At 38.3% G+C, this 17,166-nt stretch overlaps 1 protein-coding gene across 1 annotated transcript in view; it reads left to right on the forward strand.

Annotated features, from left to right (window-relative positions):
• Nucleotides 1–16,930, forward strand: part of HPGD (15-hydroxyprostaglandin dehydrogenase) — a 37,008-nt gene extending 20,078 nt beyond the window's left edge. The window contains exons 4-7 of the mRNA XM_030565496.1: nucleotides 4,028–4,115; nucleotides 11,665–11,741; nucleotides 13,845–14,008; nucleotides 15,337–16,930. Coding sequence (XP_030421356.1) covers nucleotides 4,028–4,115; nucleotides 11,665–11,741; nucleotides 13,845–14,008; nucleotides 15,337–15,475 — 468 coding nt within the window. The 3' untranslated portion in view covers nucleotides 15,476–16,930. The remainder of the gene's footprint in view (nucleotides 1–4,027; nucleotides 4,116–11,664; nucleotides 11,742–13,844; nucleotides 14,009–15,336) is intronic.
• The last annotated feature ends 236 nt before the right edge of the window (nucleotides 16,931–17,166 follow it).

A 17,166-nucleotide genomic window follows, 5' to 3' on the forward strand; every position in this document is an offset into this window, starting at 1 on the left:
GTGCATCACTAGGACTTGTAGGGGAAGTATACCATGGTTATTTATATTAGTCAGCTGAGACACTCTATGATTCTTTCCCAGTGAACTGTGGGACAATTTCTCTGTCATTCTGGTCACATGCCAGGAATTGTGGGAAGGCATTGGAAGACCATCAGCACTCGAGTGGCTTAGCCTTTGTCCACATTTCAAAATGAATGGGCTACCAATCCAGGTGTGAGCAGCATTCTGGCTTTAGCTTCTACCCCCAAATGGGGCATCTAGCTCAGGTGTAAAGCCCCATTACACATAGGGGAGGGGTTGTTATCTGTGGATGTGAGCCAGGTTAGTGACAACAGTCGAGTCAGAGCCCAAGTTAACTCTGCAGTGAAGACAAACCATCATATTTAGGATCAAGATTTTCCTCAGCTTGGCCTAAAGGCAAGAGTCACTTCCAAACACTTGCTGGCTTGCTTCAGCCAAGAGAAATATTAATAGTATTAATTTAGTCTAGGTTTGCAATCTGGTGATGTTAATAAAGCAGTCATCTACTTAGGGTCTCTCTGTTGTATGGTTGGGACTTGGTCTGGGAGTCATCTGGCTCTATTGCTTCCCTGAAGTAGGAAGGGAAGAGATGGGGGGAGGAAGAGCACTTCCTTAAAAAGTCTTGAGCTATTTCCCTTTCCTATTTGTTTATTTCATTTAATTATCCCATGTGGGATTCTCCCTTTCCACCCTGCAGGCTGAATAGCTTCTCTAGGACAGGATAGGTCCTCTATCTGATTCTCTATGGGTAGGGCCCTACCAAATTATGGCCGTGAAAAAAGCATCACGGACCATGAAATCTGCATAGTATAGGGCAAAAGTACACAAAACACCAGATTTCCCAGGGGAGTGAAAGAACTCCCAGTTTGAGAAATGCTGGACTCCTCCATGAAATCTGGTCTTGTATACTTTTTATCCTATACTATACAGATTTCTTGGGGGAGACTTCTGCAGTGCAGAAGTATGGGTGGCAATACTATCCTATGATATCCTTCCTTCTGTGCTACTGCTGGTGGCAGCGCTGCCTTCAGAGTTAGGCTCCCAGCCAGCAGCCACCGCTCTCCAGCCACCCAGCTCTGAAGGCAACACCGCCAGCAGCAGCAGTGGAGAAGTAAGGGTGGCAATACCGCAACCCTCCTACAATAACCTTGTGACCCCCCCACAGGCCCATTTTGGGTCAGGACCTCTACAGAACTCCTAAACTGGATGCATTTCATCACAAATGCATGGGAAGAATACGGAAAATAACATACAGAGATAGGAAGACGAATGAAGAAGTCAGAAAAGTTACTGGACAAGGCACCCTCTTACAAATAATCTACAAAAGAAGACATCAGTAGCCGGGATATGAACTGAGAATGGAAAAAAAAAAATGCTTACCAAATACCGCCTTTGAATGGGAGCCAGAAAACACAAGAAGAAAAAAAGGAAGACTGCGAATAACATGGAAACAAACAGTTCTGAACAACATGAAGCACTTCAACATGAAATGGGAACATTTGGAGAGAAGGGCAGTTGACAGGCAAGGATGGCAAATGTGGGAAAGCCCAATGTGCAGCAAAGCATGGGACCAACTAAAGTTTAAGGTCTAAAAACATTTACAGTTACACCACCATGAAATTTCAGATTTAAATAACTGAAATCTCGAAATTTATGAATTTCAAAATCCTATGACCATGAAATTGACCAAAATGGACAATGAATTTGGTAGAGACCTACCTATGGGGCTTAGTGTGGGCTCTGTGCAACCTATCACATGTATAGAACATTCTTCATCTAAAGTCCCAACTAACAGATCTATTAACAGTTTACCTGCTTTCACCTTATATATTGTGGCTACTGTTTATCACCAGAATAATTATACCTTAGGGCAGAACCATCAGGCGTAAATGCACATAGTTTTAATAATTCCTTTGATGGTTATATAGTACAATTAACATTAAACAGCCCTACTGTTCCTTTTAGGAGTATAAGAGAGTACATAAGCCTTGCTCCTATAAGGCACCCTCAATTCCCATTGACAGCAGTAGGTGTTGAAGTTGCTAAACACATCATAAGATTGGGCCCAAACAGAAAAGTGTGTGAGCATAATGGTCCTATGAACAGAAGGCCGAATGAGTAAGTCAGCAATTTTCACAAATATTAGGGAAGATATTTATAAATGTATTAGCAGTTGCAAACCTAAAGCTGTTTTTCAGCCTTTTGATAAGTGTCCAGTTTATAACTCACCTAGGGTCAAAATCAAAGGCTACTGACATCAATGGTAGTGTGTGCTGTGGGCTGAACAGACTTTCAATTTACTTCCAACATCTTTCTGACACTTTCACAATGCCCAGTCTCTTACATATTGGGCAGGGAAATTAGTTTTTCATATTTCTATCTGCTGTTACAGGTTTTGACTGACTGTGTAACAAGGTATTGTATATTGTCTTTAGGACACACTGACGATAGTAGGGGCTGGTCTCCACTACAGGGAGATTGGTGCTGCTGCAATCGATGCAGTAGGAATCAATTTAGCAGGTCTAGTGAAGACCCAACTACAGCTCTCTCCGGTAAACCCCGGTATTCCAGCTCTCCAAGAGTAGCAAGGAAAGTTGATCGGAGAGCGTCTCCCGTTATCTCAGCGCCATGAAGACACCGGGGTAAGTCAACCTAAGCTACAGTCGACTGCACCTACGTTATTCACATAGCTGGAGTAGTGTAATTTAGGTTGACTTACCCCCGTATAGAAGACAAGCCCTAGATCTGTTAGTTTCCACATACATATTCATTTAAAATAGAAATAAGCTCAAAGCAAAACCTTGGATCAGAACTTTGATGTTGAAAATCCAAATCCAAACTTTCCCTACATTTGGGAGCATTTACATTTGGTGTCTATATTCAGCCCATTTTTAAGATATAAATGAGCTATGGAACTCTCATCTAAACCTGATTTGGATAATTTTTAAGTACACTGTAACACTAGGTGTGCTGGCGTATGCCTATAGTCCCAGCTACTTGGGACACTGTTTGACTGACTAAATGGAATTGGGAATATGAAAAATCACCTAAGTTAGGATTCAATTTTAGGAAAAACTGGAGGTCAAAGGGAGATCTAGACAAAAGTCTACAATTTTATTATATTTAATTAAAAGGAAATAGTTTTAAAAACTTATCACTAAAGCAGTAATGGTGAAGTTCTGCACTGGCATGGGACCTTGTCCTGGAACTCTTCTATAAGTTTAAGTGAGTTCTGACTGCAAGAGGAGTGCAGTAATGGATCTCAGTGAGACAGAATTAGGCAAGGTCTGAGTGTATCAGTTTTCCTTCCCTCCAGTCCCTCTGGAAAAAGCAAACACTCTCCCGTGTAGCCTGTAACTAGCTTATATAAAACATTATACCATCACCATCCTTTTGTTTATATATTTTTATGTTTTACCTTATAGATCTTCTTTGGGTCTCCCACTTTGTTCTTTGATCCTTGAATGTATAGTCTTTTGGGACTGATCTTGTCCTATAGAAGCCAATGGTAAAACTTCCATTAACTTTAATGGAAGAGAATGAGGACATTACATTCTAAATTCTTCGGGACAGGGACTATGTCACTAAGCCAAATCCTGGAATGTGCTAAACATATGAAACTCTAATTGGAACCCTGAGAGTTACAGGGCTCAGGGCCTCTTGAGGATTCATTCAGTCAGTTACTTGTATATTCTTCAATGCAAAACACACCATCTGTGCATAATAAATAATACTAATGAATCCCAAGTCCAAAGAAAAGTTTAATTTATTGATCACTTTCATTCGCAAGCAAAAGACTTGTATAGCATATCAATAATTAATCATACAATATTTGTTTCAGTGCTGTTATTGTTACGTCAACTGCAGGAGTTCTTCTTTAATGCTACCTACTATGGGTTATCTAGGTTATAACTTAAAATTATAAATAAAAGCCTCACTGCTCAAGAAGAAGAAAGAAAAAAGGACAAAGTTAGAATATATTTCCCCTTTATATTTCATATATCAGACTTCTGTGATCAGAGGAACATACATTGGTCTGGAATACATGAGAAAAGGAAATGGAGGGGTAATTATTAATATATCATCTCTGGCAGGTAAGAAAATCTTCTATATAAATCCTTGCTGGTACTTTTTAAAATAAATTAATCCATATTTATTCCTTATTCTTTTCTTTCTTTTTTCATGATCTTTTTGTTGTTTCTTCATACTTGTACAACATCTGCTTATCTTGCAGTGACCTCCAAAATGAATAGAGAAGGGCTACTGTTTTTCCCAGCCCAGCTGGGCTATGTAATTGTACACTCAGTAATTTCTTGCACGATTAGTCTCAGATCCCACAATGAGTATGGTATAAATATCTAATTTTTTAATCTTCCCTTCAAGGTTACCAAATAATTGTAGATTAAGTGAACATCAGCTAAGCTTAATTCATTATACTTCACTAATATTTTATCTTGCAAAGCCAAAAACTGTATTTGAAGTATATTATGTGTTTGAAAGGATAGTCTTCAATATTTATAGACCCAAAGAGGAAACATTTACATTCTGAATTTATTTTGCAAACTATTTAATTTTTGTAGTATATATAGATCAACGGGAATTAAATTTAGAGGGCAGGGAAATACCAGAAAATCCTCTATAAGGGGCCAAAAATCCGTGCGAGAGAGGGAAGCTGAGCAAAAGAAGCTGTCTCTCTCCTTTCTCTACCCCTTTGGAAGCCCCATTAGGTTGTACTAGCTCTGTTGATACTAAAAAGAGTGGCTGGATGAGAATACTTGCAGGAATTAATAGTGACCCTGTCAGCATTGATTCCAGCCTGGTCTCACTTCATACTTTCAAACCATGTGGTGAGAATTTGAGGGTAAGAAAATAATCTTGTCTTTTATATATAGATTGTAAACTATTTTGGACAGGGACTGTCTTTTTGTTGCGATTGTACAGCATCTAGTACAATGGGATCCTGGTCCATAACTAGGGGTCCTAGGAGCTACTGCAACACAAATAATTAAATGAAGAGGCACTGAGTATAGAGTAGAGTAGGAGGAGGCACTGAGTGAGTATAGGGAGTAGTGTGATTGGATACCCTGAGTTCCCCTGCATATCAGGACACCTGCCAGCTGAGAAAACCAAGTCACCCGAATTATATTATGCATTGGAGCTATGTGAGTTTAAACTAATAGTTTTACATACATACACACACCACAGCCTCACATGAGTTTTTCCATTACATGTCTTCATGTAGCCCTAACTCAGCATTGATAATACAGCTGATCCAATGCCTATTGAAGTCAATGAGATTTTTTCCATCAACTGCAACAAATGTTGGATCAGGCCCAAAATAGCAACTGCTTATGTAACACAAGGAACCATCAGCCCTAGTGAAAGATTAAACAGTTTCACACAGTATATAAACATACAAAAAGAGGGCAAAGGTAGAGTACTGCACTGTGAGGCCTGAGTCTGCAGTACTGATATAAGTCTTGCCTCTAGGCTTGCGGGATCTGAACTTTTCCTAGTGCATAACAACATGATTTGATTTTTAAGATCTAGTAACCCAGCCCTCTCAGATTTTAAGAAGCTTTTACAAATGTCTTTTTAATTAAGCAATTAAAGTTTTATTTATTTACTTTTACATTTTTTAAAATGTGATCATTGTGCTCTAATGGTTATGACTATCTCTTTAAAAAGCAAAGTGTACTTTGCTTTCTTTACTTTTACATAGCATGAGTTTAGCAATTGTTTCCAAAGTCATCAGAAAAAGCAGATTATAAAAGTTGACACAGGCTTTTTTTTTACTCCTATTTGCATATTGTGATTATACTTTCTTTTTTAAGACTCTAATCCTGCAGTGACTGCACACATAAAACTCCCCATTGAGTAGTTAACACTCACTAGAGCGAGTTTCTTTTTTTTCCCCAGTTTTTTCAGCAGACTTAGCTTCTGTTGACCATTAACAAACCCATTTCTCTATTACTTTTGTTTTTCTTTTCAATTCTCTGTAAGTATGTGTTCATCCGACAGGCTCCACACTTAGCAAATATCTTTGTCTCGCATTGTGTGCAGTAAGAATAGTCATTTAATGCTTATTTAACACTGCATGTTCAAAATCCTGTACACACACTAATTAGGCTTCAGTTCTGTTGGAGTTTTGTCACTGATTTTAATTAGAGAAGGTTCAAATCCTAGAGCTCAGTCCTGCAAGGTGAAGTCAATGGTACTACTCACATTCTTTACAGTAAGTGCTTTGCTGGATTGGGGCCAGATCTTTACAGGATCAAGGCCTTGTTCCTTACTACCCCTCTGTGAGGTGGGTTGAGTTAGGAAATAGAGGCAACAAAAGACTCATTTGTCTAAGGCCACACAGCAAGTTTTTGGCACAAGAGGGATTAGAACTGAAAAGTACCTGACTACTAACCCTCTGCTTATCCCTGAGCATGCTGCCTCTCAAGGCTATAAAGCTTCTGATAACTTTCAAAGGAGTTATGCAGTCATATAAAAAGAGGAAGTTATACCACTAAGCCTCTGAGACAATGGGAGTTTTGTGTGTGTAGTTGCGGAACTGGCCCCATAGAAGAGAGCTTGCCACAGGTTTCTAAATGAATTCATTATCATAAATATCACTTGACATTTAAGGAGAGTAAAACAGGTTAACCCATCTTGTAGGATACTGTTAGAGTATAGTTTTGAGAGTTGTGATTTCTGTATAAATTGGTTTTATACCTACCTAGAGAAAATTGATACAATGTTATGTGTAACTACTAAGGTTGACAACAAAAACTGAAAAGGATGGTTGGGCTGGGTGGGTTTCTGTTGTTGGCTGGGGTTTTGTTGTTTGGTAATGTTGGCAGATTTTATGCTGTCATGAAGCTATGGTATACACTGGGCCCTTTGAGCCATCTGGATTCTGAAAGGAAAAAGCAAAATATATTTATAGAGGACTTAAAAGTAGATACAATAGTTAGTGTAAGAACATACTGACTTGTTAGAGTCCTAGAATCTTACATTAGAAGGGACCACCAGATCATCCAGTCTGACTTCCTGTATATCACAAGCCACCAATAGCACCCACACACTAAACCCAACAACTAAAATGAGACCAATGTACTACAACATACAGGAGACTAGACTATTACGTGCCACAGGCAATGAATAAGAGAGATCAAGGTGCACCCCTGCCTGAGGCTCTTGCAACAGCAGGGAAATGATTTAGTGAGGTATATGCAGATGATCCCTGCAAGTGACCTACACTCCAGAGTGCAGGATCCACAAGTTGCCAGCATGGTGCTTTTTCCATTGGATGTTTCTCCAGAAGACAATGCATTGGGTATTTCAGAAAGCACACCAATTTAGGCCCCGATCCTGCAAACATTTACACATGCTGAACTTTGCTATCATAAAGTGATTTCAGTGGAAGACTCATGGAAGTAAAGTTAAACATGTATGTGTGTGGTTACAGGATTGGGATTTTAGGGTCTATACCTTAAAAAGAACTGTGATGCTCTCAGACAAAAACGGGAAAAAAAAGAGTGTGCTGACTAGAAGTCAGGGTAGGAGCTCTAGGAAACACAAGCTAACATGAATGGGTTAGGGACTTTGATTTTGCTGCGTGTAAAATGTCCTGAAAGGAATGCAGCAAGGGACTTCTGCAAAGCTGGTGTCTATTTGGGGTAAACAGGAACCCCTACAATAAAGTCTACACAGGGAGAGAGAACTGTGTTCAAACCAGAGCCTCTGGTGAACCCCCTCTCTGTCTCATATCATTCAGCCCACAGCACAGCTACAAATCCATCAACTCTTTAATTTGTTTCCTTTGTTGGACCTTTGTTGGTCCAAAAGAGATTTTGACTTTCAGATCATACTGCAAGTTCATTCTGTTTTTCAGCTTTTTGTCTGAGAAGAAGAAGTTTTGTCCTGAGGCTTGGAAATTCTACTTTTTAAGTTGGCATTACAACAATCATTCACTTTTTAAAAATAATTGTTATACATGTTCCTATAGGTTTTGATAAGCATCTTTTATAAAATACACACAAACAAACATGGCAAAAAGTCTGTTATAATGGAAAAATTGGTCAACATGTTACAATAATACTTAACAGTTTGCTTCTAAATAAATTTCATCATTTTCTCAGAACTTGTCCTTGATCATTTTCACAAAAACTATTTTATAATCAGTGCAAATTTAGCAAGACAGAAGTAAGTGGATGACATACAAGGACCCATTCAAACTTAATATATAACACATTGAATATATATACTTACTGTGGTATTGTGATGATCTCTAACACAGTATATTCTTGGCACCAACCACTATCTTCTGATGAGCTCTCAGCTTCCACTGAAATCAGGAGTAGCCGTGTGAGACTGCATAATTTGGCTCTTACTCTTTGCAACATTCTAAGCCATAACAACTTTAAGATTATGAATAAAGAGAATAACATTTTATCTCAGGATGGCTAACAATGCAGCCATGGGGAAAAGGGTGATGAAAGGCCAACTACATGCTAATAAATCGTATTTAAAAAGGGATGCTTGTTCAAATCCCAGTGGGAAATCCCTGTCCATGGGAGAAATATACCTAGGAGGAAATGCTTACTTAATAAATATTGTGTATTCACCAAACCTGTTCAATAAACTGAAAGAAAGTGGTAATATGAACAAATGCAACTCTGACATACAGCCTTCATCTTCAATGCTAATTTCCTAATTTATGGATCATGAAATTTAATTAAAACTATTTACCATCACAAATGAACAAACAGATTTAGTTAGAAGTCTCACTTCTCATCTAAAATGGTAATGAGTGATCTGGACACCCTGAAAACAAAGAGACTACCAAGGAGAGGAGCTGCTTCTTTGTCAGCCTGCCAAGAAATCAGGAAAAGAGTAAATGAAAGGAAAATTTGCTCTGACTTGTAGCGTTAGTGAAACCGTCTTTTGACATCTAAGTGAGGTGTTGTGCCATCTTCCACTTCATTCTCAGCTAGGTATGCTTTATAAATTTAATTTTCTGATTTTTATCTGTTCTCTCTCTCTCTCTCTCAAACAGTAGCTTGCTTAAATAACCTGTAAGTCCTTCTTCTGGATTCCTAATGCATCCTGTCTTGTATCTGCCTTTTCAACTGTAAATTCATAAGATTGTCTTTGTTATTTACAGTACGTTGTGGTATTAAACAAATAAGTTAGGTGTGATGGATAATACTGATGACTGGTGCTAACTTTACGTCACAGAAAGTAAGAAATGCTCTACTCTTGGAGGACAAACCCAAATGGGAGTAAACTTATTGACAGCACTCCAGAGTCATAAAAAAGCATGGTTTAGAAAGGCCTATGGTTCCTGCCTAAAGGGATGTCATAGGTGGAGATTCAGAAACAGAGCAAGCACTCTTTCTTTAGCGGTGCCGGTGTACAGTGATCCATTGTAACAGCTTTCAAAAGCATCCAAAGGCTGGATCTTTCAATATGAGTTGGGGAGTTGCACAACTTAAAAGGCACCACCATTCATTGTAATACATTATTCATCCCGCGAAGGTGAACAGTGCTAATAAAAGTGCTGTTTTCACTGGATCAATATTGCATTTAAATAAAGAAGAAATAAAGATGTTTTAAACACTGAAATATTGTTTTTCATGTCAGTGTTGTAATTTTAATGCTGTGCCTTATCAGAAAATTATCTCCTTTGGGTGAAATTGACTCCAGAGCAGATAGCCCATACCACACCCTATGCACCACTTAATCTCTACTGAAATCCCACATTAAGGACTTGAGTAGTACATAGATCCTTGCATGAGTCCGCTTCACTGTGATGAATCACACCCTTTGTTGCTGATATTACTTACCAAAAGCAAAAGGGAAAAAACAGATTTTTTTAAATTGGGGTGATTTCCATTACTCAGAGCTAAACAACAAACATTAGTGCAGTAACTTTAGCATCCAAGTTTTATGACATCTTCTTTCAGGAATGTATTTGAGTTTTATCTTCCTAATTTAGGACAGGCTGTGCTTTTGTGCTTACGGTAATATAACTTCCAGCTGTAGTTCACAGTCCCTTTGTATTATAATTTAGTCAGTATGCCTGCTAGCCCCCTTGTGACTGAAGTCCCTGTAATATAGTGGGATTTCTATAGAATTGCTAGTGTAAATAGATTCATGGTCTCTCTGTCATCTCTTGATTATCCTACTGCTAATGTCAACTCAATTGGGCAAAAACTGAACTCAGAATCTTTCCTCTCAAAGCCTCTTCCACCTCCTTCCTTCTCTATTGCAACTGATAATACCACACCCAGCCCATTCCCGCTGTCATCACACAGAGACACAACCTAGGCATCATTTTCATATTGCTTCTTTTCTTTTCCAAATATAGCCAAATCATGTTGGTTCTTTTCCCCACAATCTCTGAAAAATCCAACTCTTCCTCCCCTTACAAATCCTCCCCTTACAACTAAACCATGCTTTGGCTATTACATCCCATCTCTCTTTGGCTTCCCTAAAACATCTCTTGCTCCATTCCGATATACATGTCATGATGAAAATCATCTATCTAGTCTGCTGCCCTGAACATCATTCCCTTTCTGAATCTGTCCACTGATGTATTATTTTACCAGAGGCCAACTGATAATGGGGCCCATTTGTACTAAGCATAATAAAAAGGGATGCCTTCTACATGTTATTTAATCTTGTCTTCTTTCTAAGATGCTTCAGAACTCTGCCCAGCCTGTTTTTCTGCTCTCATTTATTCCTGCTTCCCATCTTAAGCCCTTTACTCCACTGTTCCCTGTCTCTTCTCACTCTCATCTTCATGCCTTCTTCACTTAGATATCTTGTGTTTCCCAGTGCCATTCCGTCTATCATTAACTCAGAGGTGTGGTGCCTAGAATAGGACTCAATACTCCAGTTAAGCCTTATCAGTGTTGAATAGAGTGGAAGAATTACTTCTCATGTCTTGCTTGAAATACTGCTGCTAATACATCCCAACATGATGATCACTTTTTTTGCAACAGTACTACATTGTTGACTCATATTTAGTTTGTGATCCGCTATAACCCCCATATCTTGTGCTGCAGTACTCCTTCCTAGGCAGTCATTTCCAATTTTGTATTTGTGCAAGTGATCAGTCCTGCTTAAGTGTAGTACTTTGCATTTGTTCTCATTGAATTTCATCCTATTTATTTCAGACCATTTTTCCAGTTTGTCAAGATCATTTTAAATTCTAATCCTGTCCTCTAAAGCATTTGCAACCCATCCAAGTCTGATATCATCCACAAACTTTATAACACTTTTATGCCCTCTCTACACCTTTATTCAAATAATTTCTGAAGCTATTGAATAGAACCAGCCCCTGCCCCAATCCCTGCAGTACCCCACTTGACATGTCCTTCCAGCTAGACTGTGAACAATACTGTTCTCTTCTTATGCATCTCTTCCTGTTTCCTTACTGTCTCTTGCCTTTTTGTTCTTTTCTGGAGTTTTTGTTTGTTTGTTTTTTGGATAGTCTTTTATCCTTTCCTTTTCCCCAGTTTGACCTCAAAATTACAGCTAGAATTAAGAAATTTTAACTAGTAATGATTGCTACTTTTGATTGTGCATATTATCTCAACAGGTATTGATTATTAATATGTATATTCAACTCTCTTTTCATTTTTCAAGGACTCATGCCTGCTGCACATCAACCAGTGTATTGTGCTACAAAGCATGGCATAATTGGATTCACTCGGTCTATAGCTGTGAGTATATGTAGCCAAAAACACTATCAGTAGTTCCTTGAGAACAAGCTTACTTTCTCAGGTTCCCTCTCTATAGCAATGCAAGTGAAAACAGTGCCTATAGAAGTGCTGTGTGGGGTTTGGTTTTGTTTTAATAAAAGCTTTTAAGGTGGTAGCTGGAGACTCCTTCATTTCATGGGGGTAACACCAAGGAGGTAATAATGGAGGTGTATGTGGGGTTTGTGATCAATACAAGCTTTGGGCAATACTCTTCTTAGGTAACGGCAATGAGGGTGATATAGAGAAAGGATAAAGCCAATCAATCAAATAGACAACCTTAGACAAATCATTTTAGTTTCTCCTTCTGTAAATTGGCAAATGTGGGGAAAATGATTTGAATATGAAAAGTGCTCCTCATTATTAAGGCTGACTCAGGTGTTCTGATTACTTAACATTGGTGTGGTAATAACAATGAAAGGCTCCCATTCAGGATGGAGCCTATGCTGCCTGTTGTACAAAGAACTTTCTCTGAATACCCCAAATACTGGCACAAGAAACTTCTGTCTAATTTATGGCAAGATACTAGTAGAGGGAAAGGGCTTGAAAGAAGTATGAGGATAACAAGATCATGTATTTTCATAGAGCAGTTATGTGCACACTTTGAGAATAGCCCCTTCACATGAGATTTCTAGTCAAATTTCCAGCCCAAAGAAGCTGAGATATATTTAGATAAGCATGCAGACTTTTAAAACATTTTCCCAAACCTCTGAATCTTCTAGGGTTAACTAATGCACATTAGTTTGGGAATAAGAGTCATATATCACACCTTGGCCACAGTCGGCCCATGACAGTATATAATTTAATTTTTTGCATGATTTAAAAAATATAATATTCAAATAACAAAAACTGTGGTAAAATGAGAGCATATGCTACTTCCTAATGAATGCAAGAAAATAAAACACTGGAGAAACACAATAGGACTTAAAATACTTACCAGCTAACGGAGAAGAAGGTGCAGCCTGACACAGGCAGGTGAAATTTAGAACTTTTAGGACTCTAGTTGATTGTGCCAGACTTAGGAGGCCAGCTCCTAAAGATGATTCTGGATAAGGCTCCAATAAAAATGGTAAACCTCAGATCAAACAATTTAGTGGTGAACAGGCAGTCAAAAAGAAAGTCATTACAGGACAAGGGACAGAATCCCAATTTTCTGTGGTGAGGGAGGTGAGTGGAAAATATTCAAAAGTTTAGGGCTGGAATGTGGTGTGGTTTGAGATAGTCATGTTATTGTGTTTTCTTATGAAAAAGTTTTTTATCTATTAGGAAAAAAAACAAAGTTTGCTGGGGTTACTTTTAGGATGTCAATTGCTTCTTCTGTATAAAGTTATATCATTATACCAGCCATAACGCTGATAGTTGTAGCTGATATTGCTGATGAGAAAAGATCCAAAAAAAAATTTGTTTTAAGGAAATAAAATGTTCAGATTTCTGTCAGAATAATCCTCAGCAAAATATGGGGTGTATGCAAGGTCTTGACTTGCTAAAGAATATATTGTTCAAACTTTTCCTGAAACATTCAGGCATCAATACCACCACCATTTCTTTAGCTGGTAATGATTCCAAGAAATCTTGGGGTACACAAGCTGAATTTTTGCTAGTAACCTGAGGTAGCCTTGTCCAGGAGCTATTAGTATAATTGTTCACCTGACTTTATAGGTTAAGGAATACAATCTAGAACGTAATCAAGACTCATATGCATTGATGCGAGTGACACTCCTTTTTATGGCCTTCATCTTCTTCATGTCGACCTCGCTCAACCATGAACCAAATTAGTTTCTGCTTTGAGCACCAATTTTATGTAAAACAATTTTTTATATATATAAAATAATCAGAAAGACACACACACGCACCTATCATAAAAGGCCATAAGTAAGACCAGGATCAATAGCCAGTTTGCCACCCTCACAGCCCTTTTATGCTTTTTGCCAATATCAACCATTGATAAATAAAGGGCTAATATGCTGCTGTTAGTTTTGCTGATTGTATCAAGCAACGTGTTTACTAGCCTTTGTAAAGATTCAAAAAATACTGAAAATGAACACAATATGTCTGACACTTTTGTAGATGGCGGCTCAAATGGGAAATTATGGCGTGCGACTAAATACAATTTGTCCAGGGTTCGTTAACACACCAATTCTTCAGTCTATTGATAAAGAAGAGAATATGGGACAATATTATGAATACAAAGATGAGATCAAAGACATGATGAAGTTCTATGGTGTTATGGAGTAAGTGAAGCTACACATAATATTCTTTTGTCTTCTATAGTTGAAGGGAAAGTAAGTAGTAGTGCCACAGGCAGCTGATCCACAGCAGGCAGCATAACCAATGTCTGTACTGTATTTCTGCACAAACCACATGTGAGACAAAAGAGAAGGCAACTGAAAGAAAGGGACTCAACCATGTTATTATTGTTGTCCCTTTTCAACCCAAGCAGCTAATCAAATTTCAGCGCCCTGGGGTTGTTCCAGTTGGAAGTAGAAACTGATTGAGTCTGATATTTTCTTTGATTAAATCTTATTTATTTACAAAGAATGTACAAAGTTCTGTGTCTCTGAACACAAAAGGAATCAAATAGCAGGAAACAGCTTCTTTTCCTCACAGCAGCAAGAGCACTCTTCTCAGCCTGCACCGCTAACTCAAATCTTTCCCCAGGTCTCTTTCACTGTCAAACACCATGCTTTCAGCTGCTCCTTCAGGCTGTCTGTCACTCTGAGTCTGCCAGTTTTCTGCCTTCTCAATTGCTATATGTTCTTCCTTCCCACCTAATCACAGCCAAACCCCTCCAGCCCACTCAGTCCAAACTCCTGGGAGGATTCACTATCTTCTTTTACCTCAGGTAGAGCAAAGGTTATGGTTAACTCATCCTGACAGTTTGTTAACAGAATGGTATGTTCACACCCCGTCTCAAAGATGATAGTGATTCATGCAGTCACCAGTACCTCAAAGCATAACACCATAGTGGTTTGCCCATGCTTTTTCAGATGTCACTTGCTTTCACTGAGTAGCATTGAACTTTTACATTCACTATTGCAAATTGCAGAGGGTAAAATTCTCCTGTCTAATTTGCACTGCTCTCCAGTTAATGTCAATGGAAGCATTTTGGGGAAACAAATACAGAATACATAACACAGGAGATCTACAGTGCAGTAGAGTGAAGCATTTTCCTATAGCATTTGTCACACTCAGGGAACTTTGATAGTAATCTAAGTGGCAACTAAACATCTGAAGTATTTACCAATGACTAGACCTATAAGGGCTCATTTGCACAGTTGCAGTTGTATATTTTTTGCATATCCAAATTATGATGACCCCATATCCTTCCAGAAATGCTCTTGCTACTTCTGCTATAGTTCCAAAAGACTTGGAAGTAGATCTATACAAATTGTAGATGGTTCATTTTGCAAGCGTTTATGCAAACCTTTATTTATACTTGGTTTAGTACATACTTTTTCCACAGTCTCCAGTGCATTATGCTGTCAAACTAAGATAACCCAGAAGGTATTCTGTGCCAGGTCTGATTTTCAAAATGGAAAAAATGTTTATTTTTCTGTAGCCCATCGCTAATTGCGAAAGGACTGTTAATGATTATTGAAGATGATGCTTTAAACGGAGAGGTTATGAAGATTACAGCATCCAAGGGGATTCATTTTCAAGAATATAGTCCACTTCCTTTTCAGTCAGGAAGGCTATAAATATAATTCTGTTATCTTGGCTCTAAATTAATGTAAAAATGTGTTTTAAACAATTTTTTTAAGACAAGTGTTTGTGTCCAAAGAATGACATGATTTGAACTCTTTAATGCAATAATGTACAGTTGTGTAATAATGTGATTTCTTACTTCGATTTTAAGAGCTATTGTTGATATTCTTTATTTGGTAGAATAAGCATGTTGCTCAAAAGATATTATTCAGTGATGCAGTAATAAGAGTCATATTCTGCCCAATGGTAATTATATGCTTGTGGCAGGCTGTTGCCCTCCTGACCTAGTTTGGCACTGCACGCACCCCTTGTTTCAGTTACCCTTCTGTCAGGATTCTTGGGAATGTCACACAGCTCAAAAGGGGACAAGACAAAATTCCCCTACTGGGATTCTACTTTATTAAATACAAATAAACTTGAAATAGAAAATCTCCCCTGGGCTTCAGAAGTCACACAGCCCTCCTCCTTGGGGTTTGTTCCCTCTCAGTCCTGGCCTCTCTGGCCTGTAGTCTCTCCCACTGGGTTCAGAGTTTCACAGCCCTCCTCCTTGGGGCCTATGTTTCTCTGGGAGCTTACACACACACACACACCCCTTCTCTTTGTGAGAACCATTGTGCAATTGAGCCCTGATTACCTTTATACGGTCCAGGTGCTGGTTATTCAATTAACTGCCTAGACAGTCCATTACATATTGATGTAAAAACGTTTACCAAAATATATATATTCTCATTTTGACTTTCAATTCTTTTAAAACTTAAAAGAATTGATGAATGAACAGTAAATGGCTAAATATTTAGCAGCAAAGGGTAACTACAAGACATCTGATGAGAATAAGGGTGCACTGCTGGCTCACGTGGTTACTCCAACATGCCAGAAGAACAGTACTTGCACATCTTCCAGACATTTTGCACCTTCACAGCTTTTGATATTGCACCTTTACTTGGGCAAAATGGCCATTAACTTCACTGCAAGGTTGGACCAACTGAGAGCATGATCAGACCTTTCTTATATGTTTATCTGATTTGTGTAATAAATTGTGGATGAAGATAGTACCATTAACTATGATAGGAGCAATTCACTAAGATACTGTCTGACTATAGAACAGATGTTTTTAGGCATACTGGGCAAATTTACTAATAGCGTAAACTAGCACCACTCGATTCTCTTTAATGAGTTGTGCCTGTTTACAAGTTGGGCTCACAGTCCTCAAATTGATTGTACTTTGCTATTAGTTGGTAGCCAGAGATGTCTTGTAGGTCTATTTACAATAGTTTTAGGTTCTTTTATATGACCAAGTAGACAGAATAGCCTATGTCTATTTTCCGTGTGTAAAATGTGTTGCATCTTTTTTCTGTGCTGCCTGTAGAAATACCACCATCTTTTCATGTTCTCTGTATGTATAAATATCTCCTGTCTGTGTGTTCCATTCTGTGCATCTGAAGAAGCAAGCTGTAGCTCACGAAAGCTGTAAGCAAGCTGTAGCTCATGCTGAAATATATTTGTTAGTCTCTAAGGTGCCACAAGTACTCTTGTCCTTTTTATCATAGTACTAGCAACTTCCCGTCTTCTTTTGATTATACAGTAACACAAGCCATGCCAGACATAAAATCCATAGTTATAGGATAGTGCAAAGTTACTATCCTATAACTATTTTAAACTATTTTAAAATGAAAAATGACCTGTT

This window comes from Gopherus evgoodei, chromosome 5 (assembly GCF_007399415.2).
Source record: "Gopherus evgoodei ecotype Sinaloan lineage chromosome 5, rGopEvg1_v1.p, whole genome shotgun sequence".
In the NCBI taxonomy this organism is placed as follows: Eukaryota; Metazoa; Chordata; order Testudines; family Testudinidae; genus Gopherus; species Gopherus evgoodei.